Here is a 27517-nt window from a genome sequence, read left to right as displayed (position 1 = left end):
AGATACCAACGCTCACAAACAAGAATGTCAAGGAAGAAAGATTGCCAGTGTTGGTTGGGAATGCCACTGATGTAAAGCTACTGGGGGTGGCTAGATATCCTCCTGGAAGTGATAGGTCATCAGGTGACATCATTGCCGAGCACACTTACACGTATCTACATTCATGGAAGTGCAAACAATCAGTTGTCAACTTATGTTTTGACACAACAGCATCAAACACTGGACACGTTACAGCTGCCTGTGTTACCATTCAATCAAAACTGGACCGTGCTCTTCTGTGGTGTGCATGTCGCCATCATGTTGGAGAGGTAATCCTGGATCATGTGTTTGACGTTCTCAAAATTGAGGCATCAAAGTCTCCAGAAGTATCTTTGTTCCAAAAATTCCAGAAGAATTGGGAACGCATATCGCATGCAAAGAATGAAAGTTTAACTAAAATTGACATTTCCATGTACAATGACTATGCACAACAGCTGCTTTTATCCTGCAAAAACAAGGTTTTAAGCACAATCCGCACAAGCGCTTCATACTGTAGGGAAGACTACAAGGAAATGGCACAACTCTGCCAGGTAGTCCTCGATGATGATGTCACAAAACAAGGAACACTCCACAGACCAGGGGCCATGCATAAAGCAAGGTGGATGTCAAAGATTCTTTATTCCATCAAAATATGCCTACTTGAAGAGCAAATTTCTCTACTACCTCGAGGAACTGTAACAACACAACATCAACAGAAAAAACTGAAGGAGTTTGTTGTTTTTGTTGTTTATATTTATTGTGATTGGTGGCTCATATGTCAGTCTGCTTCAAATGCCCCATGGTTTGATTTGTGCTTTTACAAGACTCTGCTCAACTATAAAGCTGTCAACTCAACCATTTCAGTCAGCGCTGTGAAAGCCTTTGATAGACATTTGTGGTATTTAACCCCAGAACTGGTTGTTTTGGCACTGTTCAGCAATGCAATTCCTCAAAAGGATCGTCGTGCCCTTGCAGATGTGTTACTGGCCATACAACCAGATGAAATGCCAAGCACTCCAAAACACCGCTACGGTTCTGGATATGGCAAACCGTCATTTCCAAAAATTACAGAAGCGACAACCCTGGCTGATCTTGTGAACGAGGACTCGTGGTTTACAGTAAACCTTCTTCACCTAGATATGACCTTCCTAACAGAGGATGTTGACACTTGGCAGAACAATGAGCATTTCAAGGCAGCCAAGTCCATTGTGGATGGGCTTAATGTTGTGAATGACCCTGCGGAGAGAGCAGTAAAGCTCGCAACTGATTTTGTCTCAACTGCAAGAAGAGAAGACCACTTCCAAAATCTTCTTCAAGTGGTTGAATGTGACCGCAAAGCGAGGCCAAATTTGCGGAAACGAGCAAAGTTGGAGTAGTGACATTGGCGTTGTGCTTAATACATTTTCAAACTTTTAATCAATGAAAGTACAATACTACAACACTGTACTACAACTTTGTAATATGAAGAACGATTTTGGTTAATTTTACATTGACATGTAAGGTTGTTTTAACTGTTTGATATTAGGCATTTAGTAAAAGTAGGACTTTACTTTTGTATATAGGTATAATGGTTAATTTTACATTATCTTGTAGTTAATTTTACATTATCTTGTAAAGTAGTTTAGCTGTGGCCCTAAATGGCCCTAAATATATAAAAGTGGCCGGTGGCCACCCAGGACCACCTCTGATTTCATCTATTTTTTGCATACATACTTCTACCAACAAGTGTAACATTTGAGGGAATAGACATTAAAATACAACAACTTTTTGAAAATCATGGGGCGTTTGATGCACCCTACTGGGCGTTACACGGACTGAAGAGGCACTTCCCCTCTCCAGCAGGCATGACGACTGCGACGGCCTGGGGGTAGAATATCAATTCTGAATATAGTATTTAATTACATGCTAATTAATTATATGCTAATTGGCAATGAGTGATTATGGTGTGTGTAAAGATTTACTTTCACACTCTGGCGCAGATCGGGTACGAGACAACTGCGACTAGCACAGCTCCACTGAAACAAAAAAATGATTTAGTTTATCCTCCAATCAACTGCCAGGGTTATTATACAGCGGGAAAACGGCAACACTGTTTTTGAATATCGTCACCCTCATAAAATAATTGCCTGTCATTTTTTTATGTATTGGGAATACCTCACTGAAGTATGAAATGCTGACTACCCTTACTCCAACAGTTTCAGCGGCCTGGGGAAAGACGAATATAATCGTATAATATATATAATATAAATATAATATAACAGAATAATAATGTGAATCATGTGAATGTCTATAATGTGAAGTCTATAATAGTCTACCTACGTTACATCGTCTCTATAGAGGTCATGGTACTGTGCGTCACATGTCTCTGGTTCCGTCGTCATGTCTTATGAACAATAACAACACATTAAAGTTTCTTAGTTTGACCTTTGACCTTCATTTTGACCTTGACATTGACCCCGTATCCAAAAAATAACTCCAGAAATGGACTCCCTGTACTCTAAAACCCCTAGAAAGAGGTATTACACGACCCTCTAGGTCATCGAGATCAAAAGTTGAAAATTGGCCAACATCCAAGATAGCGGGGGCCGCAATCTTGAATTCTGAGAAATGCTCAACGTTGCACAAGTAGCAACCAAGCTAATTTGACTCTTCTAACTATATAGAACACATTTCCGTGAAAAAAGTTTGCAGTAGTTAACATTGCAGGGTCAACATTTTGGCAACCTGACTAACATGATTACAGTTTCACAATAAATGCTGACAAAAAAAAACAAAAAAAAAAACGACAACACCAGGTACCATTTCCAATTTATTGAAGGAATGCGCTTACAGTTTATTAAAAGTGCTTAACCATACCGAACCGTGAAAGTAAAATTAACACAACACCATCCTGTACCGTTAATTTTTTTAATTATACAAACACACGCAACTTTCAAATGATGATGATGGTGATGGTGATGAATTAAGATCCCATTAATTCCTCAAACTCTGAGGATGACCCAAATGATTGTCTTGCAACGTCGTGCACTGAGTGACAGACAGGAGAGGCAGCAGTTGAGGGTGTTGGTGAGGACATCGATAGGGTGGCAGGAGAGGAGGATGCTGGTGGTGTTGAGGTGGAGGAAGCAGGGTGAAAGAAATGGGTAATGGAGAGCTGCCTGGCAGATTGCCGCAGGTTTCGATGCAGCTCTTTGTAGGGGAGAAGCAAATCGTCCAAGCCCCTCTTTAACTTGAGGTACGTCTCCATGACTAGGTCAGAATGTTCCAACTTGTTGACGAGCGCCTGCATACTATGTAGCAACTCAACCAGGAACTGGACTGTGAAGTTAGACCTCGGCACCTCTTTCTCATCACTGCCCACCTCCTCCTCCTCGGAAACCGTTATAATGGCCTTCAACTCCTCCTTGGGGAGTTTGTCGCCGTGTGAGGCAATGAGATCCTCCAACTCCTCAGGCAGCATGTCATCAAGTCCTTCCCCTCCCAACTGCCGTGCCAACCCGACTATCACATGCCTCTCCTCACTTTATCGGGAAAGCTCGTAAAGTTTGACTCCCTGTGGCCACAGGTTGTGCCAGCACGCGTTGATGGTGGAGGCTCTCACCTCATCCAGTGACTCCTTGATGGTGCCGATGCAGTGGGCAATGTTGAAATCCTTCCAACACTGCCCGTCAGTGAGCCCTGGGTCGGACTCCATTGCATCCAAAATGCGACGAAAGGTGCGACGGGTGTAATACGTTTTAAATGTTGGAATCACACCTTTGTCGAGTGGTTGGATGAGGGAGGTGGTGTTGGGCAGCAGGAAGATCACCTTGTCATTCGCGTGGCCACGTCCAGGTTCGTGGGGTGGCCAGGAGTGTTTTCCAGGAGCACGAGAACCTTGAACGCATGGTTTTTGCCCACCATGTACCTCCACCTGAGGGACGAAACAATTATGGAACCAGTCCAGGAAGGTTGCTGCCATCACCAAGGCTTTTCGGTTGGCCCTCAAAAACACGGGCAGAGTTTGCTTGTCCTTGCCCTTGAGAGTATGCGGGTTCAGGAAACAGTACACCATGGATTTCAGCATGAGGCACTCTTTTGCGTTTGCACAGTGGAGAGGAGATGCTGAGAGCCTTCTCCATCCTTTCTATGTGGACATCCTGGACATGAGTGACCACCTTCATACTCGATGCAGCGCTTGCTGAAATACTGTCATGAATTCTCTTCTTGTTGTTCCGTATGTAGCGAACGGTGGATTAGTTGACCCCATAATGCCTGCCCACAGAGGCTGCACTCTCTCCTCTCAAAAGCCGGTCGAGCAGCTCCACTTTCTGGCTAAGGCTCATGACTTTCTTCTGCCTCTTGGTCGTCGACGCATCCCAGGCACTGTTCTTGTGCTTGGGAGCCATAATTGAATGATGAGCAGCGCGAGTCAAAAACACAGGTCAAAGCAATGGGACGAGAACAATGATCAAGATCGAGGACAGTCTGTACTATATGTAGGATTGCGAGCATTGTGGGCATCGAGCCTATCTGCTAATTTCAATAATAGATTTAATGAAGCATTTGCGGAGGATGACTTGTTTTCATCGCTGATGGAACATCCCCCGAAGCGTTTTCGTTGTGTAACATCTCTGATGATGCTTTACCGTAAATTGCGAACTGGAATCGATTTAATGAAGCAATTGCATTCTATAATTCGCAGAGGATGACTTGTTTACATATCTGGTGGGATATCCCGCGAAGCTCTCGATTATCCGCCAGCTAAAATTCACGGCTGCAAAAGCCATGAAAATGCATATCACACAGCAGGCATGCTTGTGGCTCGTAGAAGATGTTTTTTTTTTTCTCTAAGTCCAGATGCTTTACACATGGTTGGTGAAAGATGGGTTTTATGAATGTGTCAAGCTGGTGGTTCGTGAAAAAAATTTTTGCGCCCTGGAAAAACAGCGAATTCGCGGAACACAGCTGTGAAAAGAAAGAAAAAAAAACTCGAATTAGCGGGACATTTTTCCGCGAATAGAGAAACATGTCGCATTTTATCAACTGCGAATACGCGGATTCCGCGAATAGAGTAACCGTGAATTGCGGGGTCTAACTATTGATTTGCCATTTTTACTTTACACACATCCCAAAAATCCCTTACTAAAAAAATGTTATCGTGCATCTGTCGGTAAGGGATACAATAATTCTGATCACTTTGATTCAACGACTAGAAAGGGGGAGATGCGTCGAGCTAAAACTTTAGAAAATATTTTATAATCAGAAGTTACAAGAGAAATTAGACGCCAATTGTCAATGAGCTGAGGGTCTCCTTTCTTAGGCAATAAACTAATTACTGCTCAACTGCAGCTCATCCGCAATTCACCACAATGTAAAGAACTAGTAAAAACCTCAAAAAGTTCTGGGCCTGATAAGGGTCAAAAGGATTTATAGAACTCGAATGGGAGACTATCGAATCCAGGAGATTTTCCAGTAGGCACAGAAGGAAGCAAAAGTGTAAGCTCTTCTCAGGAAAGTAAGGAGCCAAGCTGATCCCTTTGAGCAGCACTTAGCATGGGTAAGTCAGACGTGAAATAACGTGTCGCGTCATCATCATCATTTTCCATAAACAAGTCTGAAAATAAGTTATAAACCTCCCTCTTTATACTATCTTGTGACATCACAATGTTTCCAGATGAAAGCTTTAAGGTTTCAATTTGACTTTTGATGGGTAGTCTTTTTATGAAAATGAAAGAAACATTTTGTCAGTGAATCTAAATTATGTATCTGATCCATCCATAGTCGGACCATTGCACCTTTCGCTTGGTAATCAACTAGATCATTTAGTGGAGTCTTTTTTTCCAGTAGCAAATGGTTATTTGTTATACTGGGGTTATTTGCCACATCAGATTGCAATTTATTCCTCGTTTCTACCACCTGTGCAATCAATGTCTGCATTCTCTTCAATCTCATTCTTCCCTCCATGTCTTCAAGACAGCTGTTCAGCACCATCTCAGATCATTCATCATCCAAAACCATGATCTTCATTAATCCTTACCCCTCCCACACCTCAAGCTGACCTCCTTCCAAATTTCCATTTTTTCCTTCCTGAGAGTTTTATTCCGTAGATCCATCTTGTCCACATGATGCGTCCTTTCGTGCCCCCATTCATCCACATGCCCATTGGTCTCCCTCTATTTTCTCTGTCAGCTCTGCTTTGGTGCCTCCCACCCTTTCTACTGTTCCTTTTGTTCTGTTGCATCCTGATCTGTTCAGTGTTTGAGCTCTTCCAAAAGTTAGACTTTGTGAACAAAAAACTACCCACAAAGGAAACCATTCAATTGAGGAAACTACCAAAAAAAAAAAAAAAGTCATGGTGAGGGTCTGCAATCTTTGATTGCTTTTTCTAATTTGTATTGCATATTGTTATGGTTCAGTATAATATTTAATTGTGCTTTGTTGAAGCCTAGATTGTCTGTTAAATTTCCTGTTAAGTCGCATCAAAACACCAATAACACCAACTTGAGAAATAAGAAGATACCTGCAGTTTGAGAAAGATGATGTGGAGACTATGAGAAGGCTATGACATGGTCTCTTGGGCTGTCCTGCTTGATTACAAGTGTTGCAAACATTTTAAAACCGACATGATCAGTGAAGGAGGAATCGGGGTTCTTGTACATGCGAACCTGGCAAGGTTCAGTGACACGCCTATTCCCTAACCACAACGTACCGACTTCAACCAGCTGTGCATTGGTCTGTGGAGATTCAACTACCCTGTGAGGTATTATTCACCAAACTCCCTCTACTTGTGGAATGTACCTGTCGGATTTGCACTGCTGTTTCAGTCAAGATTGCAAAGCTTGTATACCCTCGCTGGCACTATTTCAGGTCATTTACATGCCATTTTTGAGAAGGTGCTCGGCCGGGTGATTGATGTATAATCTTGGAGCGTATTCAGCCCTCCAACCTCTCCTATCCTTTCAGTAACACATTGTCCTTTACAGCTTGGAGTTCCCTTCTTCATTTTCTATGTTATAGATTTGCATGTGGACTTGGGGTATTCTCTATGCTTCAGCGATATGAGGACTTCACCTTCTGAGGACTTGTAACATGTGGCTGTTCAGTCAGCTTAAGTTGGTGCACCATTACATTGCATTGTTGTACTTCGGCTGTTAGTCGTGGCACCCTCTGGACTAGAATCTTTTAACCGTGCTCACTGCTGACCTTTCACCCATTTATAACCGCTGCGATTTACAATACACACAGCTTTCTTCAGATAAATTGCCACATCGATAGTCATGAGTTAACTTGTAGCTGCATTGTTGTCTGTGACGTTTGGACATTAAATTTTGTGATTGTTCGGAAAGTCGTTGAGTGTTAGTTACATTTAATTAATATTGTTGTGGTTGAGGTAGACAGTAGGGATTGATAAATATTGCTTATGAAGTTACCCTCCTGTCTCCTGTCGTATGTTGGTTTCACCTTGAAATAACACCAAGGGTACATCAATGTCATTATTTATTTTCTGCCATGACGCCCTCAAGGTTACCGGAACACTCTCTGCGGTGCCCCAAGGTCGACACATAACAATGTTCTACAAACTTTAACGGGTGTTTTGTCAGACATGCTGCAGCAATGGATAAATTTTTTTTTTTGTACTGACAAAAGGTTTGCGTGCTGAAAAGGCAGAACATCTGTGTTGTTGCAGCTCGATACAGGAACCAAACGAGCCAAGCAGAGTCCTACTACCGGCATGCCGCACAACTTGTTCCATCTAATGGTAAGGAACAATGCAAGCACCGCCTTTATATCTCTTCCCAGATTTTAACTCTGGACTGCCCATCAATCGTGATTTATCCCCATATTGTCGTGATGTAATTAATGGCGTCACAATATCATGATATTGTTACTAATCCAGGTGCATTGCAGGAAAGTTTCTCCCTAAGAGGTGGTTAACATGTAGTTTGCTAAATTGATGCAGGTTGTTGTGATTCATCCAGGGAAATTAAATCAGTAAAAGTTTATAATTGAAAAAGCTGGATTTACAAGTCGGTAGCTCTACCAACTTGTAATTCCAGCTTTTTCAATTATTAACTTTTACTGATCTAGTTTGCTAATCCCTGGTGTTGGCTTAGACATGCCGGCTTAGGATCCGAGGATCCTGGGTTCGAATCCCGGTCGATCGCTGAATTAACGCCAGGGGGGTTGACTCAGCCTGTCATCCTTCCGAGGTCGGCAAATTGAGTACCAGCTTGCTGGGATGAATGATCCCGGTGTGTACCCCAGTTTAGAATAGGTACACCGTATCCCTGCGCATCGTAAGAGGCGACCAAGGGTTGGCGTCAGGAAGGGCATCTGGCCATAAAAACATTGCCTCAAACAGGGAACCATGATTGTCATGGGGCCCGCAAGGCTAACCCCCGCTCTAGCGGGAAAAATGGCCTTAAAACGATCATTCATTCATTCATTCACTGATCTAGTTTGCTAATTCAATGCATTTTGAGAGGGTCATTGATTCAATCGGTGTTTTTGGCTGTTCAATAAGGTTTGAGTGTTAACAGGATGTGGTCATTTCTCTTGCAGGGCAGCCTTACAATCAACTGGCTATTCTTGCTTCGTCGAAGGGGGACCATTTGAGCTCCATTTTCTACTATTGTCGCAGCATTGCTGTGAAGTTTCCATTCCCAGCTGCTAGCACCAACTTGCAGAAAGGCCTCTCGAAAGCTGTCGAGGTGTAAGTGTGCTCATGCAAATGAGGCACAATTACGGCTTTTATCTTAAAAAATATTATATTGTAATGGTTCCATGTAGCCGATTGCTCTTTTTGTCTAGTATTTCCTTTGTTACTTATTCATTGTTGTATTTATTTAAACCAAATTATTGTTTCACGAGTTATCAAGTGACCACTATATTCGCCATGTGTGTGCGTCTGCCTGTGTGTGTGTCTGTGTGTGTGTCTGTCTGTCCGCAGCATAACTACCTGATGATATCATCCGATCTTGATGAAACTTGGGTGGGCTGTTCATGTCATGATCTCGTTGTGTCCTGCCTAGAGTGGGCGTATTGCGCCCATTGTGGGTGGAGCCACGCCCAAAAAAAGATGTCTTTTTAGGGGGTAATCGAGTTCAAGCTACATCTTCTCCGAGGGGTTTGGTGGAATCTGACAGGTTGTTCGATATTTGGTTCGGCCAATGTCATGTGTCTAGCCCCACGGAGCTCGATTTTTCATTTATTTTATTTTATTTTATTTTTTCCCATTTTTTTTTTCCCCCATTTCATTTTTCACCGAATTTTCGGTATTGTGTAGCTAACTAACCTCATAACTGATTATACATTATTTCCTATCTCATTTCAAGGTCAGTAACCTTCGTTTTGACATTTCCGGGCCTGGTCTGTTTCGGTTATAGTCCGTCCTTTGTCACTGAATACTGTTCGCTCGTGAACCATCGTCGTCTCCTGACTTTTATCCAGTTTATATTTTGTCGTGATGTGTGATTACAGATGCATATGACAATTGTAAGTTTTTATTGTCTGTCACAATATTTTCATTTTGCTGTATTGTCATTGAAACATGAATAAGATGGACTGTTTGGTTTGAAAGGTATGACGTTTTGTTCATCTGGAGTGTTTTGCTACACATTAGAGATCTCCCAGATACTTCAGGGGGAAGATGTCTCATTTCAGCCTTTGGCTTTATCAGGTTGGTTCAATTCGCAATCTGACTCGAAGCCGTCACCATGGATGTTCTCAGGCAGGGCGTTACATCAATGAGCGTACCATTTATCAAATTGCCCATCAAGCCAGGTTCCCACCTGCCAGCAATGAATGTCGGTGATGTTCGTTATTTTATCATAGGCAGCACAAGGCTGCAGAGTAGCTTCATTGGCTGAGACCACGGCCATGCCACTGATGCAATGCCATCTGCAGGTTAGGGTAGGAATTTGTTCAGGGTGCCGGTGATATCTCATTTACTCTCCATGAAGGACAACATGGGATTTTAAACTTCCACCAATTAATGCTGGCAAACGGGTTGCCCGCTTTCACGTTCGTCGAAGGGATGGCAAACACGTTGATTGATCACTCTGCCCGTGAAATGCCAAAATGACAGTTTATAGCTGGATTGGGATTCAATCCCCGGCTAGACAGATTCGAGGCGAGTGTGCGTACCTTTTGGCCATCCTGCTAACTATACGTTAAAGATAATATCGTGTCTTCACCGAAGAGTGAGCGATTGGTGCTGGCATATTTGTCAAATTCCAAATTTGTGCCTCAACTTGTGGAGCACTGCTTCAGTGGCATAGCTTGGCCCTGCACTCGTTACCCCACACACACGAAGCAAAGAGCGGGGTTAAGCAAATCTGTTCATGTCTGTCCGTCTGCCTGTAAACGTCAGTTTATGATCAAGGAACAACTTATTTTAATCGAATGTTATATTTTGAACACAAATCGGGACATGGATAGGAAGACAAGTTTTCCATTTTACCGTACTTTGGCTTAATCCATCTGCCTGCCTGGCAGTGAAAATTTAAAAACCATTCCAAACAGGAAACTTACTGTTTTATACTGACGTCACAAAGAACACAAACACTAGGCACGAAGAACTAATGTAATGTGGTAGATAAGGTGGTGCAAATAGACGCTGCATCAACGACGGTAAATTCCGGAATTAATTTATTTATTCCTTTTTTTACAATCTTTATTTAATTAAAATTTAATTGCATACTTGAGCACTGTCGAACACAAATCACCTTCTTTGCACTTTCAAAACTTTTCCATTTAGCAGTACTTGGACATGTTAAATAGGTTGCTGTATAAGTGCGCTTCAATATCGCTAAACTTCGGAAATGTTTTCAACGATCTTTAAAATCATTATTTTATTTAAATTGAAGTACATACTTGAACACTGCCGATGGTAGCGTGTTCGATGAACACTCTAGTTACAATAAAGTAGGACATTGTTGTGCCAGGAAAAAAAACAACCTCATCATGAACTTTCATGGTGCTATGGTCTTTTCCTTTTTGCAGACGTGATGAAGTTAAGGTGAAATGGGGCCTTTCTGACTTTGTGAAGTCCTTTGTGAAGTTTCATGGGCACATATACTTGGTGCGAGCACTGGACCGCCTTGCTACACAGCGCAGTGCTCTTGAGGAGCACTTCAAGGTGAAATGTGGCCACATGTAGAGGCTACTTAGCTTGGCTACTTCATGCAGGAAGATTTAAAAAGTTTTAAAGTTGTATGGATGCAATTGTTTATCGTGCAGTTTATGCCTTTTTAAATGCAATGTTATAGGTTTGTCAAACTGGGGACGGGTAAGTAGAAAGTGACGCAGAATGGGTGTATAGCATGCCGGTATTTCCAAACTTTTTCTGACTCCCACCAGGTGTTGCTTGGTGGCAAATTGCTGTCGGGGCAGCAACTCGCCCACCTGGCTGTGCTGAACCTGTTTCAACTGCAGCAGCTGAGGGATGCTGTGCTAGGAACCGATGAGAAAGATGTTTGTGGAGTGTCTCCATCAGAGGACACAACTACTAAAAAGGCTGTCCAATTTTGCTGGCCTCACGCAATGGGGCTCTTCCGTAAGTAGGTTGTGGTGCAAATCAGCAGCAGTTTTCGGTTTCTTCTCCATACAATGTAGCGGAAAACCTATTGTTTTTAATATAGGTTTTTCTTCTTCTTCCGCCTCTGTTTTTCAGGTCTGAAAATTTTAAAATTAAAGTTCTCCTTAACCGTTGGTCCAATTGGCACGAATTTTTCACCAAATGATTGGCCAGACCTGTACAATTTTTAATGCAAATTATGATGTCATAGGTCACGTGGTATGGGCACCATCTTGGAAAAACCAAAAACCTTTGCACCTCCATCTCCAAAACGGCTCAGTGGAAAAAATTGAGTCATAGCTCATTCTAAAGAACTCCGTATTGGGACCAAAAAATATGTTTATTTAGGCTATTTAAAGTGCTAACGTTATGACGTTAGAATTCAACAAATAGAACCCTTGATGCCACGAATATGTTATTGCTTGTGCACAACCGAAGTGGGAAAAAATTGAGAATGCAAAAAATTTTGACATCACATGTCACATAGTTCGGCCGCCATATTGTTTTTTGTGAAAAACACTAAAACCCCTTTTCTCCGCAATGGCTGAACAGATCGAGCCCAAACTTTGCATGCATAATCGCATACCCATGACGAACAAAAAGTTCCTGGTGATGACGGTCATACGTCACATGGTTTCGGAGTTATCATCTTTTTAAGCAGAAACTTTAAATCCTATCTCCTCCATTTTTGAAGATATCAAGTGGAAACTTCATACAAATGTTCACCATGTGGAGAAGTTAAAATGTTACTTGGGAAGTTGCGATAAGTCGCATAGTTTGGCCGCAATAAGTAATTCGACAAAAATCTTGAAAACCTTCTATACCTTGAACCGCTGCATTGATTGACCTGAAACTTGAATGTAATGTCGCTGTTTTCAAGGGCAATAAGTGTTTAAAATGTCAACATTATTGGTAATATGGTCTGGAAGCCAGAAGTCGTTATTGCTGAAAGAAGAAGAAACCCAGCACTTGTGCTTCCTAGGCAATCTAACTGATTGTGCCACTGCCATTTTTGAGATTTATTTCCTTTAAAAAGCATTTTCTCTGCAGTAGTTGGACTGATTGACAGGACATTTTCAGCATCGGAGCGCCTCGACCTGAAGAATATTTTAATGGTGATTACGACGTCATAGGTCACGTGGTACGGTCGCCATCTCGAGAAAAAACAAAAAAACTTTGCACCTCTATATCTCCAAAAGCGCTGTGTAGAAAAGATTGAGACATGTCTCATTGTAAAGAACTCTCCATGGGGAATAACATATGTAAATGATGATGTCATAGGTGCCTCCATGATGATGTCAGAATTCGACAAGTACAAAACCTCATCCGTCCGATGAAGATGACATTTCTTAAGCGTCATCTTGGGATATATTGGTGGAGAAAAAAAAAACCATGATTATGTCATCGGTCACGTGGTTCGGCCGCCATATTTGTTTCAACACAAAAGCCTTAAAAACCCTCTTTTTCTGATATGGCTAAACAACAACTCCTCCAGAACCGTTGAACAGATCAAACAGCAATTTCACACATATGTTCCCCATCCTTGTGTTTACCATGCTGCCCTTGAATAATTCATACATCACATGGTTTGGCGGCCTTATTGGATTGATGAAAATCTTTTTAAAATTATATCTCTTGAACCGCTTCATTGATTGGTGTGAAACTTCAAAGGAATGTCGTAGTCGTAAAGAGGAACACGTGTTTAAAATTTCAATGTGGTTGGTTTTTAGATCTGGCAGCCAGAAGTTGTTATTGTTTGAAGAAGAAGGAACTCTACTGTAATGAATTGGATAGATGCCTTTTGATCAATAATAGGCTTTATTTACTTGAATCAAACCTGAGTCTATCATGACACATGCAAATATAAGAAATACAATCATGAGTAAATATTATTGCGGTTTTGGCAAACCACTAAAAAGTAATGGCAACCACCATATACAAGTCCCTCAGAATAGTTATTTAATAGCAGACCATTATCCGAGTCCCTTTCCCTTATTTCGGGTGAGTATATCTTTATGCATTGGGGAAGGGAAAGACTGGTCCTCCTCTCATAAGGGATAATTTACCAGGCAATGCACCAGGCTCCAAGGCACACCATGGAGTCCAGGTTCAGAAACCCAGCAATCAGGTCCTGAATCATTTTGGGGGAGCTTGTGGGTGGAGTAACAGGCTCCACCATTCGGGAGCCAGGAGACCTCCAAGATTCCCCCCTCCCTCGACGAGGGTGAACAAAGGGAGATTCAAAGACATGATTCTCTCTCTGGCCGGTCTCTTTCTGCCCACTCAGCACGGAGACATTTTACTCTCTGGCCACTCTCTCTCGCCCCACTGAGTACAAGGACATTTTGTTCTTGGCTGGTCTCCTTCTTGCAGGCCTCTACACCTGCATTATTCCACTCTGGGCCTGTCTCTTGTGCACTCACCACGTGTCTGCAAGATTATTCCACTCTGGGCCTGTCACTTGTGCACTCACCACGTGTCTGCAAGATTGCTGCATTCTGGGCCTGTGTCTTTGTCGACTCTGGGACTGTCTCACTCTGCTGGGTTCACTGAGCACGTTTGCTCCACTCTTGGGGCCTGGATTGTTGACCTAGCACGTGTGCTCCTCTCGGCCTGGGTCACTCTGCCGTGCTGACGATACACCTCACTCTGCCTGTCCGTGCTGGGATCGTCATTATCTGTTCGTTCTGCTCAGTGGCGACAACGGGATGGGTTCCGGAGCATCGTATCCTTTGTGCTACCAGGTTTTCTCCGTTCGTTTGTTCGTTCCTCTCCCCTCCCCCATGAAAGTATGCTGGGCCCATGTGGTGTTTATTTGTAGTAATCCTAATAAGGCGTATAATAAGCTAAGTTCCCGCTTCTTGTCCGTTTTTCTTTCCCATTGAATAATTACATTGTAAATCTTATGATAATCGAGCAAACGTTTATGGTTAGTTATGTCGTTATGTATGTTTGTTTATATGTGACGAAAACGTCTTCTTCTTCTTCAAATAAAATTAATACCATCTTAATTAACCCTCTTAATTACGTTTTGACTGCTGAGACCCCTCAGACCTTTGACGACCCTTTAATTCACTTAACACCACCAAGACCCCTGAAGACCCAAAATACCCTAAAAGCCTAGTAATACAAAACTATAAGCAGCATCTAGATACATCTGATTACTATTTCAATTCTGATTACAAATTCAAAATCTGATTCTGATTACAAATTCTGATTACAAATTGACTCTGAAATGTGATTACAAATTCAAACGATTCGGAACCCTGCTTGGTCGACCACATACCCCCCAAGCTCAGGTGTACTTTCTTTCTCTATCTGCGGAACCTCTTCAAACGTCGGGTGATGATTCGGAGAGATTGGAGAGGCAAGCGCTATCTCTGGCAAACTCTCTGTCTCGGTTCTGCAATCCTCTCCGGAATCTCTTTAGGCGATATTACCTGCCGCCCTGGCTCGCAGAACCTATCCACAACCTCCCCTCGTGGTGCTAGATTACGGACTGACAAGATAGTCTCGAGAGAGACTATGTTGTTGATTGCTCGTTGACATGACCTTTCTTGAAAGTCCAAGTCCAGAAATTGACAATTGTCAAGAAATTTACATGTCTTGAGCATCATCTCGGGATTAAATTGATGGAGAAAAAAAGGAAATTATGATGTCATTGGTCACGTGGTTTGGCCGCCATATTGTTTAAAGAGAAAATCCTTAAAGACCACTAACATCCCTTTTTCTCCAAAATGGCTGAAGAGATAGAGGCCAAACTTTACAAGCATGACCGCATACCCATGACAAACAAAATGTTTGAGGGTGCTGACGTCGTAGGTCACATGGTTTGGGAGATATGATTTGTTTGAAGATAAACCTTTAAAATCAACCTCCTCCCTCGTTTTTAGCTCACCTGGAACAAAGCTCAGGGGAGCTTATGCGATGGCGTGTCGTCCGTCCGGCAGTCCGTCCGTAAACACTTGAAACTTCTTCTCCGAAACCGCTGATGGGATTGCAACCAAATTTGGCAGAAGTTATATTTGTTGTGTTGTGACTAAAGTTTGTTTATGGCATTAAAAAAATCGGGGTCTAATGGGTTTACTGGCGTCAAAGTGGCTCCAGGTTTGACCCCCCAAAATAGGAATTTCCTTTTTCCTCTGAAACTACACACACTATTTCGATGAAACATCACCACAACCTTCATCACCCCTGATGTACCAAAGTTTGTTCACGACATTAAAAAAAATCTGCCTCTTTGGGGGTCTACTGGGGGTCAAAGTGGGTCCAGGTTTAACCCCCCAAAATAGATATTTGCTTTCTTCTCTGACACTACACACACTATTTCGATGAAACATCACCACAACCTTCACCACCCGTGATGTACCAAAGTTTGTTCACGACATGAAAAAAATCTGCGCCTTTGGGGGTCTACTGGGGGTAGCCCCCCTCAATAGGTATTTGCTTTCTTCTCAGAAACTACATGTGCTATTCTGATGAAACTTAACCACAACCTTCATCACCTGTGTTGTACCAATGTTTGTTCAAGGCATTTGAAAAATTGGGGTCTGAGGAGGTCCACTGGGTGGGAAGGGGGGGGGGGGGGGGGGTTGACCCCCAAAATAGTCATTTTTTTGTTTGTTTATTTAACGTCATGATTATGTTCGTATGATTCCACATGCTGTCCTGTCTTCTAGCAAGCATTGAAATTGGTTTAAAATACGTTTAGTAATTGCAGTATACTGTTTATTCTACCACGTAATCGCGTTGGGGTATTGCCCCTATGTTGAATCATATCGGATGGAAATTTCACACCTATGTTCCCCATGTCTGAGTGCTAAAATGACCTTGTGGAATTTGTGATAGGTCACATGGTTTGGCAGCGATAAATAATTCAATGGAAATCTTTAAAACCTTGTGTCTACTGAACTGCTTAAGCCTTAATTGATCGACGTGAAACTTTAAAGTAATGTAGAAGGCGTCAAGTGGAATAAGTGCCAAACTGAACAATCCATCTTGTTGAAATGTTATACAGCTATAGATAATTGAAGGGAAATATAAAAAAAAAATTATATTTAACCGCTTGATTGATCAACGCAGATGTCGTCTAATGTAACTAATGTAAATGACGTCAAGTGGAACTCGTGTTTTTATATTTCAACATGATTAGTTGTACGGTCTGGAAGGTAGCAGTTGTTATTGTGTGAAGAAGAAGCAACTCTACATTTTACCTTCTCCAGCCACGTGACTTTTCAGTGTGGTTTTAATTATGATGAAAGTGGAGTTGTGTGAAGGCAACGTTGTATCAAAGTGGGGTGGCATCAAAGCATGTTCAATGAAAGCGGAATTGTATCCAAGTGTGTCCGATTAAAGTGGGGTTGTATCAAAGCGAGGTTGCATCAAAGTGTGTCTGATTAAAGTGGGGTTGTATCAAAGCGAGGTTGCATCAAAGTGTGTCCGATTAAAGTGGGGTTGTATCAAAGCATGTCCGATGAAAGTGGGGTTGTATCAAAGCATGTCCGATGAAAGTGGGGTTGTATCAAAGCATGTCCGATGAAAGTGGGGTTGTATCAAAGCATGTCCAATGAAGGCGGGGTTGTGGGAAGGGGGAGGAAACCGGTCATCACTGCCAGCAGTTGTAAAGTGACAGTTCTAGTTTTAATTATTATTCCGAGCAGTTGTTCCACGGAAAACCCTCCCTTTGTTTGGGCAGTGTATCGGCAATTAGTATAGTTTTGTTACGTGTGTGGGAGTAGGTAATTTAAGGAAGTATGTCTTTCTCTCATCAAGGGGGAGGTGGTCTTAGTGACGGGTGTCCAAATTTTGTCGTTGATTGGTGTCGGGAAGAGCGCAAGGCAGTGCGACACTAAATTTAAATTTTATTTTAGTCTGAGGTAAAATTACGCGTGCGCTGAAACTGCTTTGTCAGCACGTATGGCGGACGTGAATGAAATGGCGGGGCAGATGGAGGGTCCCGAACGACACGGAACCGGGCCGGGGTTAGAGTTTGATGAGGGTAGTGTTGGATCTTCCCCCGTCCCGAGCGTTTGAACTCCTTCCCCCGTAAGGTCGGAGTCTGGGACGCCGAGAACAGATCCGATGAGTTTCCAGGCCGTGATGATAAATGTTATGGGTGAATTGAGTGAACAAATGAAGGGAATGGAAAACAAAATGAATGCTCAGAATGAGCGTGGGGAACGATTGGAAAATAATATGAGGGGAATGAGTGATGAAATTATGGGATTGCATGAAAAAATGAATGCCCAGAGAGATGGTACAAAGGGAATGAATGAACGATTGGAAAACAAAATTGATGGATTGGAGGGAAAGATAGAGGAATGAACGAACAAATGAGTGATCAAGGGAATGAAATAGGGACATGAATGAACAATTAGAAGGCAAAATTGGGGAAAGAACACAAGAATGGGGGAACGAATTGACAAAGTAGCCGGGGAAGAGATGGCATTGAAAATTGAGAATTTGTGCAGCACCAGAGCAGTGCTTCAGCGGAAGAGGTAAAGGAATTGGAGGCCCGTGTAACGGAACCAGACCGGGTGGTTAATATTAAAGACCTGTTGGGGCCACAATTGATTGGGGATGGAGTGAATGATTTGGTGCCGGAGCAGCTGAGCACCTTGGACAATATCGTCAAGGAGGAGATTACTCGGGTCCAACAGAGTCTGGGAGATGAGGCGAGTCGGTCCGTCGAATATCCCCAGGATGAGATTAAGGTGACCAAGGAGACCCTCACCACGAATAACAATTGGGCACAGGAGGGTCTGAAATTGGGGCGAGGGTGGGGGGTTGGTTGGGCGCCCTGAGAGTATGGAGATCCTTGGCGACCCGGGGGCTACGAGTGCCTGAGGCTGAAGGAGCCTGGTGCGGAGACCTTCCCTTGTGGGACGACAGCTAGGGAGCTGTTTGTCTGTCATGGGGCCGAGAATTGAAGGGGGGTAGGGGGGTGAAGAAGTCGCAAGTCAGGCACTTGCTTTTGGACTGCGGGCACCACAGCCTGAAGCGCCCCCACCATCTTGCTTGTACGGTACCTACCCGCTGCCTAATTGAGGATCAAGATGTATGTAACCATGATATTCCACGGTCTTGCAGGGGGGTTGGAATGAGTGTTTTGATTATTGAAATGTGTGTGGCTGATTATTGGGTTTGTGTGAGTGAGTGGGGAGGATCCACAGATGCATTTCACTCATCTCTATCGGACAGTGCCCACGGGAAATTTGGAAAAATTGGGATGGCTCCGCAGTTAACGTTGTGTTTTGTGGCATCCACCAGGGGACGTGGTCTTTCGAGGGACCCAGGATTTGTACGAGTGTTTTTGAATTTTAGAATTAGATGAAGGTTTTGTTGTTAAGATAGAGTTTGTGTGTTGACCTTTTTTATACTTGCCCCAGGAGTTAGGAGTGAGGCTTCCAGCTTTGTAAATATTTGAATTGTTGCTTAAGGGGTGCAGAATGGAAAGGAGAACAGGTAAGTTAGCTTCGACTTTCCTCCCCAAAGCCCTCCTAATTTATTTCATAGGCTACGTAAGTGTGAGTCGGTAAGTGTTAAGGCTGGAACGGTAACGCCTGCAGTGAACCTTGCAGGAGCTACGGTTCCGGGGGGCGGGAGGGAGTGGTGGGCTGTGTTACGTGTGTGGGGGTAGGTAATGAGATACTTTAGTCGAGGTAGAATTGTACAGAGTAGTGTGCGCCGAATCTTGCGAAGAAGAAACCTCATGTATTTACGTCAAGGCCGGATGTCCGTGAAAGCGTTATGTGTCTCCATGCCGTGGAGCTATGCTAATTAGTTCGGGCATAGGGGTAAATTCCCAGCGTGTGATTGGCCCATTGATTTTTCCCTTTGTTCTTATGACATTGTCCCTGGTGTTGGGCTAGCGGCTAGGGTGCCGGCTTAGGATCCTAGGATGCTGGGTTCGAATCTCGGTCGATCGCCGAATTAATGCCAGGGGGTTGACTCAGCCTGTCATCCTTCCGAGGTCGGCTAATTGAGTACCAGTTCACTGGTAATTCCCTGTTTGTCGTTGAAGGCGGCAAAAAGGGTTGGCGTCAGGAAGGGCATCCGGCCGTAAAACATTGCTTCAAAAAGGGGACCAAAAAACAACAACTACCACGGTCCCCGAAAAGGCCAACCCCCGCTTTGCGGGAAAAATGGCCTCTAAACGGTGGTTTGTTTGTTTGTTTGTTCTTATGACATTAATTCAGCCAACCATGCGATCAGCACCTAATTAAAACCGCAATCACCAACGGTACCGAGACACTACGACACCACCCAAACGAATCTTCTCGATGGGCGCCAAGTGTGACCGTGAGGCCACTCCCCGAAGGACGATTGGTTGGGACGATTCGACAGCGCTCGGTGATTGGAGCAATTGTGACGTCATCGTCGAACATTCGAGCACCAGGAGTTAAAAGGCGAAGCAACCCTCATCTTCTTTTTTCTGTCCCTGGCTGGTCGCAGGCGGTCGCATTCACTCTCTATACGTTCCTGGCTGCGTGGAAGGCGGATGCATTTTGCTCTCTCTCTCCCTGTGCCCTCGACAGAGGCGGCTGCGCGTGGATTGGTGCGTGCTGGCGAAGCGTGTGGTTTGAGCCTGGTGGATCACGACGATCAGAGGAAGACGTAGTTTGGCTGTCGCTCCACGGGTCGGTGGCTGCTACAGGCTCGACTGCGTGCTATCTTGTGCGGGTCCCACGCGGTGGTTCCAAGACCGGCCAAGGACGCCAGGCGGTGTATTGGCCAATGCACCACACCACATTTTATTTTTTATTCCATCATCCCCTTGTGTTGTATACGAGTCCATGTGGAGGTGCCCCAATATAGGAATTAGTTGGTTTTACCTTTCCTTTGTTGTTGCCTGCAATAATTTCATTAAACCTTTATTTGTTACATTTTCAATCCCTTGTGTCCTGCCTTGTCTATTTGTTAGTGGGTTCGAGGACGCCCAGTGAAATCCGTTCAGTTAAGCCCTTGCTACCCTCCACCCACGCACGTGCCAAAGGAACCGCCATAGTTTAGGTATTAGCCTCGGAGTTAAAGCTCGTTTGGTCATCTGTCGCCCTGAGGTCTTCACTACAGGGTAGGCGTGACAATATGAATACGCCATCGCGGTGCGATTTATTATCTGCAACGATAAAAGTCCTTCTTGACCATGCGAGGGTAATATCGTGGGTTCTGAAATAATACACCGCTTTAATAATGAACATTAGTTCGCACAGTATATTATTGGCCTACACATACTGTCGTTGGAAGACCCATTACGATGATGCTTTCGATATGATTTTAATAATCGCTTTGTTTGTGTTTCACACTGAATGAAACACGTAAAGGTAGACCATGTACATTGTGATATAGGACAGGTTCGACGATGTGTTCGACCTGTACGGCATATAAATTAAAATGGCTGTTGGTGAAGTCAGCCGTCGTACGCCGTAATGACATCATAGACGTAATGACAAAACGTGACGGACGGACACAAAACTGCCGCTATTTTAGTATGTAGATTATTTCAATGAATGTTGTTCTTTCTTGCTGCAGGGGGTATTTCCAGCACCATCCCCCTGGCCATTCTTCCAAACCACCACTCCCCATCCAGCATTTGCACCAGCTTTGTTTCTCTTTAGCATGCTCTTGTCAGTGAACCTTTCATGTATTTGTTTTTGTTGCTTTTTCATATTGCTGTAGGTATTGAACCATTTCACCTTTGCTGCCTCTTTTCCATTTCTCATTTGTTCTTGAAGCCACTAGAGACCTTACTGGATGTGTCCATTCCATCCCACAGTGTCTTTCCTCAGCAGTATGTGCCGCTGTGCGGTGCCCTGCCAGTCTGAGGACACTGATGCAAGGAATCACGTGGCGTTGCCTGCTGTCAAGTTGTCCCTGGATTGGCTGTGTCTCCAATCGGCACTTGCAGACGATGTGGCTGTACAGGACAACGTCTTGTACGTGGTGCGCCCGGATTGGATAGTTTCAATTTACTCAGCTCGGTTGCCATCTTCATGATGGTGATTGCATGGGAGTGCAAGTTTACTTGCTTGATGATTTTACAGGCTTTGGGCATATTGGGAAACCGGAATGACCCTTATTGATGTGTATATACTCAGACTTTGTTGGGACGGTTTGGGAGAGGAATTGTCATCTCTTTTTCTTTTATTTATTTGTCTCTTTTTAAAGCACCTGTAATGAACCTGAATAATGTAATTCATGTGTTTGGGAATCGTGACCAGATTTGGGGGTTGCCTTGAGCGAGAGGCCCAGAAAGAAGTTCCAATTTATTTTTACACCGTTTTAGTGTTTTTGGCCTTTTTGTATTAAAAGTCATGTGTGCCAGACTTGTGGCCTTTCCTGGATTTCTAGTTTTCTTTTTGCATTGATATCGGTTGACACGATGGGCAATCAAATTCCATAGGGGGGGAAATAGAAGAGGGGTTTGAGGAGGATTTTAAAAGTGGATTTGTGTGCAAAAGACGTTTGTACTTTGCTCAGTCCTTTTTTGGCCGTCCCCTTCTTGGATCGTGCAAACAAAGCTTTGTAAATTGTAAGGAAATGCCGTCATGTTGAGAATGAAAGCGATGCTCACCGAAGTATGCTCACGAGTTGGAAAGGCGAACAAATTGTGCCAAAAGCCCGATACTCATTTTCCTTGGGACGTCTCTCGACCGATTTACTCGATACCTGTTCAGCAATGTAAATATATATACATGTGTATATATTTGAAAGCAAATTAACATGTTAGATGTAACACGTAATAAAACTGCCTTGCTGGAGTACTGGTATGTTTTTATGACATTTGCATATAAAACTTGTTTCAGCCCCTCTTCAGGAAGAATATTATGTATGCAAGAAGATTTTGCTTCCCATTCCCGACCCATGTTCCACGTGCACATACCCCTGATTTCCTCTCACCTTACTCCTGTCAAACGACCAACCTTTCCCTTCTCTTGCGACTCCTCCCACATTCCTCTGCCCTCATTAATGCATGGGCTAACTACATTTTCACCGCTCCATCTGAAGAGTGAATGTTGTTGCATGCGCCTTGGTTAACGTTGAGTGTACCTGTTTCCTTGCAGCTTCTGGCCGTTCTTGGTGAAGCTGCTGAATGTGCTGCATGTTGGGCCGGAGGACGAACGTGACGCTGATTTGAGTAAGTGTTCGTGCCATTTGCCCCGTCAATGATGTCGTCTCCCCGACAAAAATGGCCACTTTGCATAGACACAGTAGGACAATTTACACCTTAGAACATGTTGTTTTTGGCTTTTGGGAATGTGAATGAGGGAGTTGAACAAACGTGTGAATACATATAAAGGAAGTCAATAGGTCCCCTCCTCCCAATAATGACGTCATGTCTCTGGACTACAGAAACCTGATACTCATGTTGCTTTAAAACTTTGATCTTTCCAACCCATCACACATTCCCTCTGCCTATGAATCCACAAGAATATAAATCCTGTTTTTGACTCAACTCCCTGAAAAGGAAAAACCTTTTACTTCACCCTCAGATATACTTTGCTCTTGGAGTCTTTTGATACCTTCTTGTTTTCTGCATTTATACATTTCATCAGTTTTGCATTTTGATATGTCATCCTACCCGGTAGATGCCCCTCTTCCTGAAGAGTTTGAACTGCAGGGGTTCCTGGCTCTACGTACTGTTATGAGGTAAGCTCACATCACCAACTTTGTGACCAGAAAACCAGTGCACTCCAAGTTTCCGATTCCCAACATGGCTGTTGAACAGCTTAAAAAATCAAGGGAGGTGCAAAGCACCACTCCCTTTGCATGGGATGGTTTATCTGTATCAATGGGGGCCCTCCCTTTATGTGGGATGGTTTATCTCTATCATGGGAGCCGCAAAGCACCCCTCCCTTTATATGGGATGGTTTATCTGTATCAAGGGGGGCGCTCCGTTTATGTGGGATGGTTTATCTGTATCAAGGGGTTCCCTCCCTTTATATGGGACGGTTTATCTGTGTCAAGGGGTTCCCTCCCTTTATGTGGGATGGTTTATCTCTATCATGGGAGCCGCAAAGCACCCCACCCTTTATATGGCATGGTTTATCTGTATCAAGGGGGGCGCTCCGTTTATGTGGGATGGTTTATCTGTATCAAGGGGTTCCCTCCCTTTATATGGGACGGTTTATCTGTATCAAGGGGTTCCCTCCCTTTATGTGGGATGGTTTATCTGTATCAAGGGAGCCGCAAAGCACCCCTCCCTTTATATGGGATGGTTTATCTGTATCAAGGGGGGCCATCCCTTTATATGGGATGGTTTATCTGTATCAAGGGGTTCCCTCCCTTTATATGGGATGGTTTATCTGTATCAAGGGGTTCCCTCCCTTTATGTGGGATGGTTTATCTCTATCATGGGAGCCGCAAAGCACCCCACCCTTTATATGGTATGGTTTATCTGTATCAAGGGGGGCGCTCCGTTTATGTGGGATGGTTTATCTGTATCAAGGGGTTCCCTCCCTTTATGTGGGATGGTTTATCTGTATCAAGGGAGCCGCAAAGCACCCCTCCCTTTATATGGGATGGTTTATCTGTATCAAGGGGGGCCATCCCTTTATGTGGGATGGTTTATCTCTATCAAGGGTGGACCTCCCTTTATATGGGACGGTTTATCTGTATCAAGGGGTTCCCTCCCTTTATATGGGACGGTTTATCTGTATCAAGGGGTTCCCTCCCTTTATGTGGGATGGTTTATCTGTATCAAGGGAGCCGCAAAGCACCCCGCCCTTTATATGGGACGGTTTATCTGTATCAAGGGGTTCCCTCCCTTTATATGGGACGGTTTAAGTGTCAGCAGAGCCGCAAAGCACCCCTCCCTTTATATGGGACGGTTTATCTGTATTAAGGGAGCTGCAAAGCAAAGCATCCCTCCCTTTATATGGGACGGTTTATCGGTGTGCAGCTTTAACATGAATGAATGAATGAATGAATGAATGATCGTTTTAAGGCCATTTTCCCCGCTAGAGCGGGGGTTAGCCCCCTTGGTCACGCTCTTACGATGCGCAGGAATATGGTGTACCTATTCTAAATCGGGGTACACACCGTGATCATTCATCCCAGCAAGCTGGTACTGAATTTGCCGACCTCGGGAGGATGACAGGCTGAGTCAACCCCCCTGGCGTTAATTCAGCGATCGACCGGGATTCGAACCCAGGATCCGAGGATCCCAAGCCAGCACCCTAACCGCTAAGCCAACACCAGGGCTGTGGTGTAACATGGGCACTGCAAATTCATTGCTTGGCTTCTACCAGACGAAATTGGCTGCAAGTTTCAGACATAAATGCTTTATACGTTGAGTAAATGCATGAACCAACCAATTGACGACATGTTGGGTGTTTGATGTGTTCTTCAGGACAAGTGTTGGACAAGCACTGTGTGTACACATTATAGGCAACAAATTATATTATTGATTATATTATTATTATTATTATGAATTATCATTGTCATTATTAATTATATTATTGATTAATTATTATGGAAAAATTCTCTAACTGGATTGCAAATTTCTTCATGGAGCTGTATGAATCAAGTGGTCCCTTTGATACCAAGAGACTGTAACTGGATTGAAAATACATTCACTTCTTCAGGCAGCTGTGTGAATCAAATTGGAGCCCCTTTATAGGAACTTTTCTTGAGGGGGAGGAGGAGGGGAGGGGGGAGAAAGGAGGGTAAAGAGCTGGAGAGAGACAGAGGGGTGGCGGAAGACAAAGGGTTGAGGGAGCGACAGAGGAGTGGGGAGGGGAAGAGAGGTGGGGGAGCGGAGGAGGGGAGGGCGACGGGTGGTGAGGCGAGAAGGGAAGGCAACATAAAGGGAGGGGAATGGAAGGCAGTGTGAATGGAGGAGCAGGGAAGGCAGCATGAGGGGAGGAGAGGAGAGGAGAGGTGAAGACGTCAAGAGGGAGGAGAGGGGAAGCGAAGACAGCGAGAGGGTAGGAGGGGGGGGGGGGGGGGGAGCGAAGGCAGTGACAGGGGAAGCGAAGGCAGTGAGAGGGGAAGCTAAAGCAGCAAGAAAGGAGGAGAGGGGAAGTGAAGGCAGCGAGAGGAGAGATGAGAGAAGAGGAAAGGAGTGGAGGGGGAAAGTGAAGGCAGCGAGAGGAGAGGGGAAGTGAAGTGAAGGCAGCGAGAAGAGAGATGAGAAAAGAGGAAAGGAGTGGAGGGGGAAAGTGAAGGCAGCGAGAGGAGAGGAGAGGAGAGGGGAAGTAAAGGCAGCGAGAGGAGAGGAGAGGAGAGGAGAGGAGAGGGGAGTGGAAGTAAAGGCAGCGAGAGGAGAGGAGAGAGGGGAAGTGAAGGCGAGGAGAGGAGAGAGGGGAATGGAAGGCAGCGTCGGTGGAGGGGAAGGGAATGCAACATGAGAGAAGGGGGAAGGGAAGGCAACGCCATCGAATGAGGGTTTGGCAAACTTAACAGGGGTGAAATAACTCCCACCTCTTCGCCCTTCCCTTCCCTCCTTCCACCCCACCTCTGGATTCCCACCCCAAAAAAAGCACAAGACCCCTGTGAAGGATAGCAGACTGACCAAGGATAAAGTCTGTTTTTGTTTTAATTAAATAAGGCCATTAATTGTCTTCAAAAAGTGTGTTTGAACACACCCAAACACCCAGTTCTCATTCATGCACTCCCTTGGAGTTCGAGAAGTATGCGTGCAAAGTTTAGGTTCTCTAACGTTCATGGTTTAGGAGTTATGGAGGACACACTTCCATTTATCATTATAGATAGGCCCTGCCAATTGCATCCCTTCAGAAAATTTTTCTTCTGGACCACTCGTTGGCGGAGGATGAAATATTGTTTAAAGTGTAGCTATGTGCTTATCATTATTCTAACTTGTCCCACTTTCAGAAGTTTCACATTTGCTCACACTTCACAACCAAAAACTTTGGAAGCAAACTAGCCTGGTTTCCAGGGTGTGTTTATTTATTTATTTTTCCTTTTTTTTAATGTCATGTTATACATGGACAGACTTGGGTCTGGATACTTCTTCAATACTGATTTCTCAGTAATTTTGCTTTTAATATAATTTTGCTTGCCCATTCCTGATTGATGCCAACACAAATATGCACAATGGCACCAAGTTTAAGGTGGTGCATCTGCTGTACCTACTTACTGTCCACGCTTTGAAGGATGACTTCTTGAAAGTCATTGTCTTCATCCAGCCCATGAACTCCTCCACCCATGTCCTCAGGCTCACTGTCCAGATCACCATCGTCGTCAGTCAGAGTCGTTTGATCTCCATTCGCGTGTCAAAGTTCCCCATGAGTCACAGTTATTGTCACACATTTCATTCTTCCAACATCGTACTTGCTCCACATCTTGAACAGGAATTTAACCAAATGTTCCTTGTTACCCTCACCAGAGGAGAGAGGATTGCATTTGGGTCTGTTTGTCTGTCTGTTTGTTTTATGGGTTGCTCTGGACTGGTGTTGCCTGGTTAGCCTGGTGTTGGCTTAGCGGTTAGGGTGCCGGCTTGGGATCCTGGGATCCTGGGTTCGAATCCCGGTCGATCGCTGAATTAACGCCAGGGGGGTTGACTCAGCCTTTCATCCTTCCGAGGTCGGCAAATTGAGTACCAGCTTGCTGGGATGAATGATCACGGTGTGTACCCCGATTTAGAATAGGTACACCGTATCCCTGCGCATCGTAAGAGCGTGACCAAGGGTTGGCGTCAGGAAGGGCATCCGGCCATAAAAACATTGCCTCAAACAGGGAACCATGATTGTCATGGGGCCCGCAAGGCTAACCCCCACTCTAGCGGGGAAAAATGGCCTTAAAACGATCATTCTATTCTCTTTCTATTCTGGATTGTGATTGTGTGTTTGTCTGTTTGTCAATCGCCTGAGGGTCCCAGTTTTAAACTCTCTGATCTTCACGAAACTTCACCAAATGGTAAACATAGGCCAAAAGGTCAACATAGCCCAAATTTCTAAACTTCTCAATTTTCATCCG

The 27517-nt window shown here is 44.1% G+C and overlaps 1 protein-coding gene across 13 annotated transcripts in view; it reads left to right on the top strand.

Annotated features, from left to right (window-relative positions):
* Nucleotides 1-27517, top strand: part of SMG7 (SMG7 nonsense mediated mRNA decay factor) — a 396971-nt gene that overhangs the window by 124447 nt on the left and 245007 nt on the right. For all 13 annotated transcript variants that reach the window (XM_068109497.2, XM_068109496.2, XM_068109493.2 and 10 more), the window contains exons 6-12: nt 7688-7759; nt 8563-8713; nt 11005-11140; nt 11362-11557; nt 21354-21513; nt 22642-22715; nt 23167-23227. In XM_068109497.2, the coding sequence (XP_067965598.2) occupies nt 7688-7759; nt 8563-8713; nt 11005-11140; nt 11362-11557; nt 21354-21513; nt 22642-22715; nt 23167-23227 (850 nt within the window). The remainder of the gene's footprint in view (nt 1-7687; nt 7760-8562; nt 8714-11004; nt 11141-11361; nt 11558-21353; nt 21514-22641; nt 22716-23166; nt 23228-27517) is intronic.

This window comes from Myxine glutinosa, chromosome 3, assembly GCF_964187855.1.
Source record: "Myxine glutinosa chromosome 3, kmMyxGlut1.1, whole genome shotgun sequence".
Classification (NCBI taxonomy): domain Eukaryota; kingdom Metazoa; phylum Chordata; class Myxini; order Myxiniformes; family Myxinidae; genus Myxine; species Myxine glutinosa.
The sequence above is the reverse complement of the archived record's forward strand: the minus strand, read 5'-3'. Positions and strand labels throughout refer to the sequence as shown.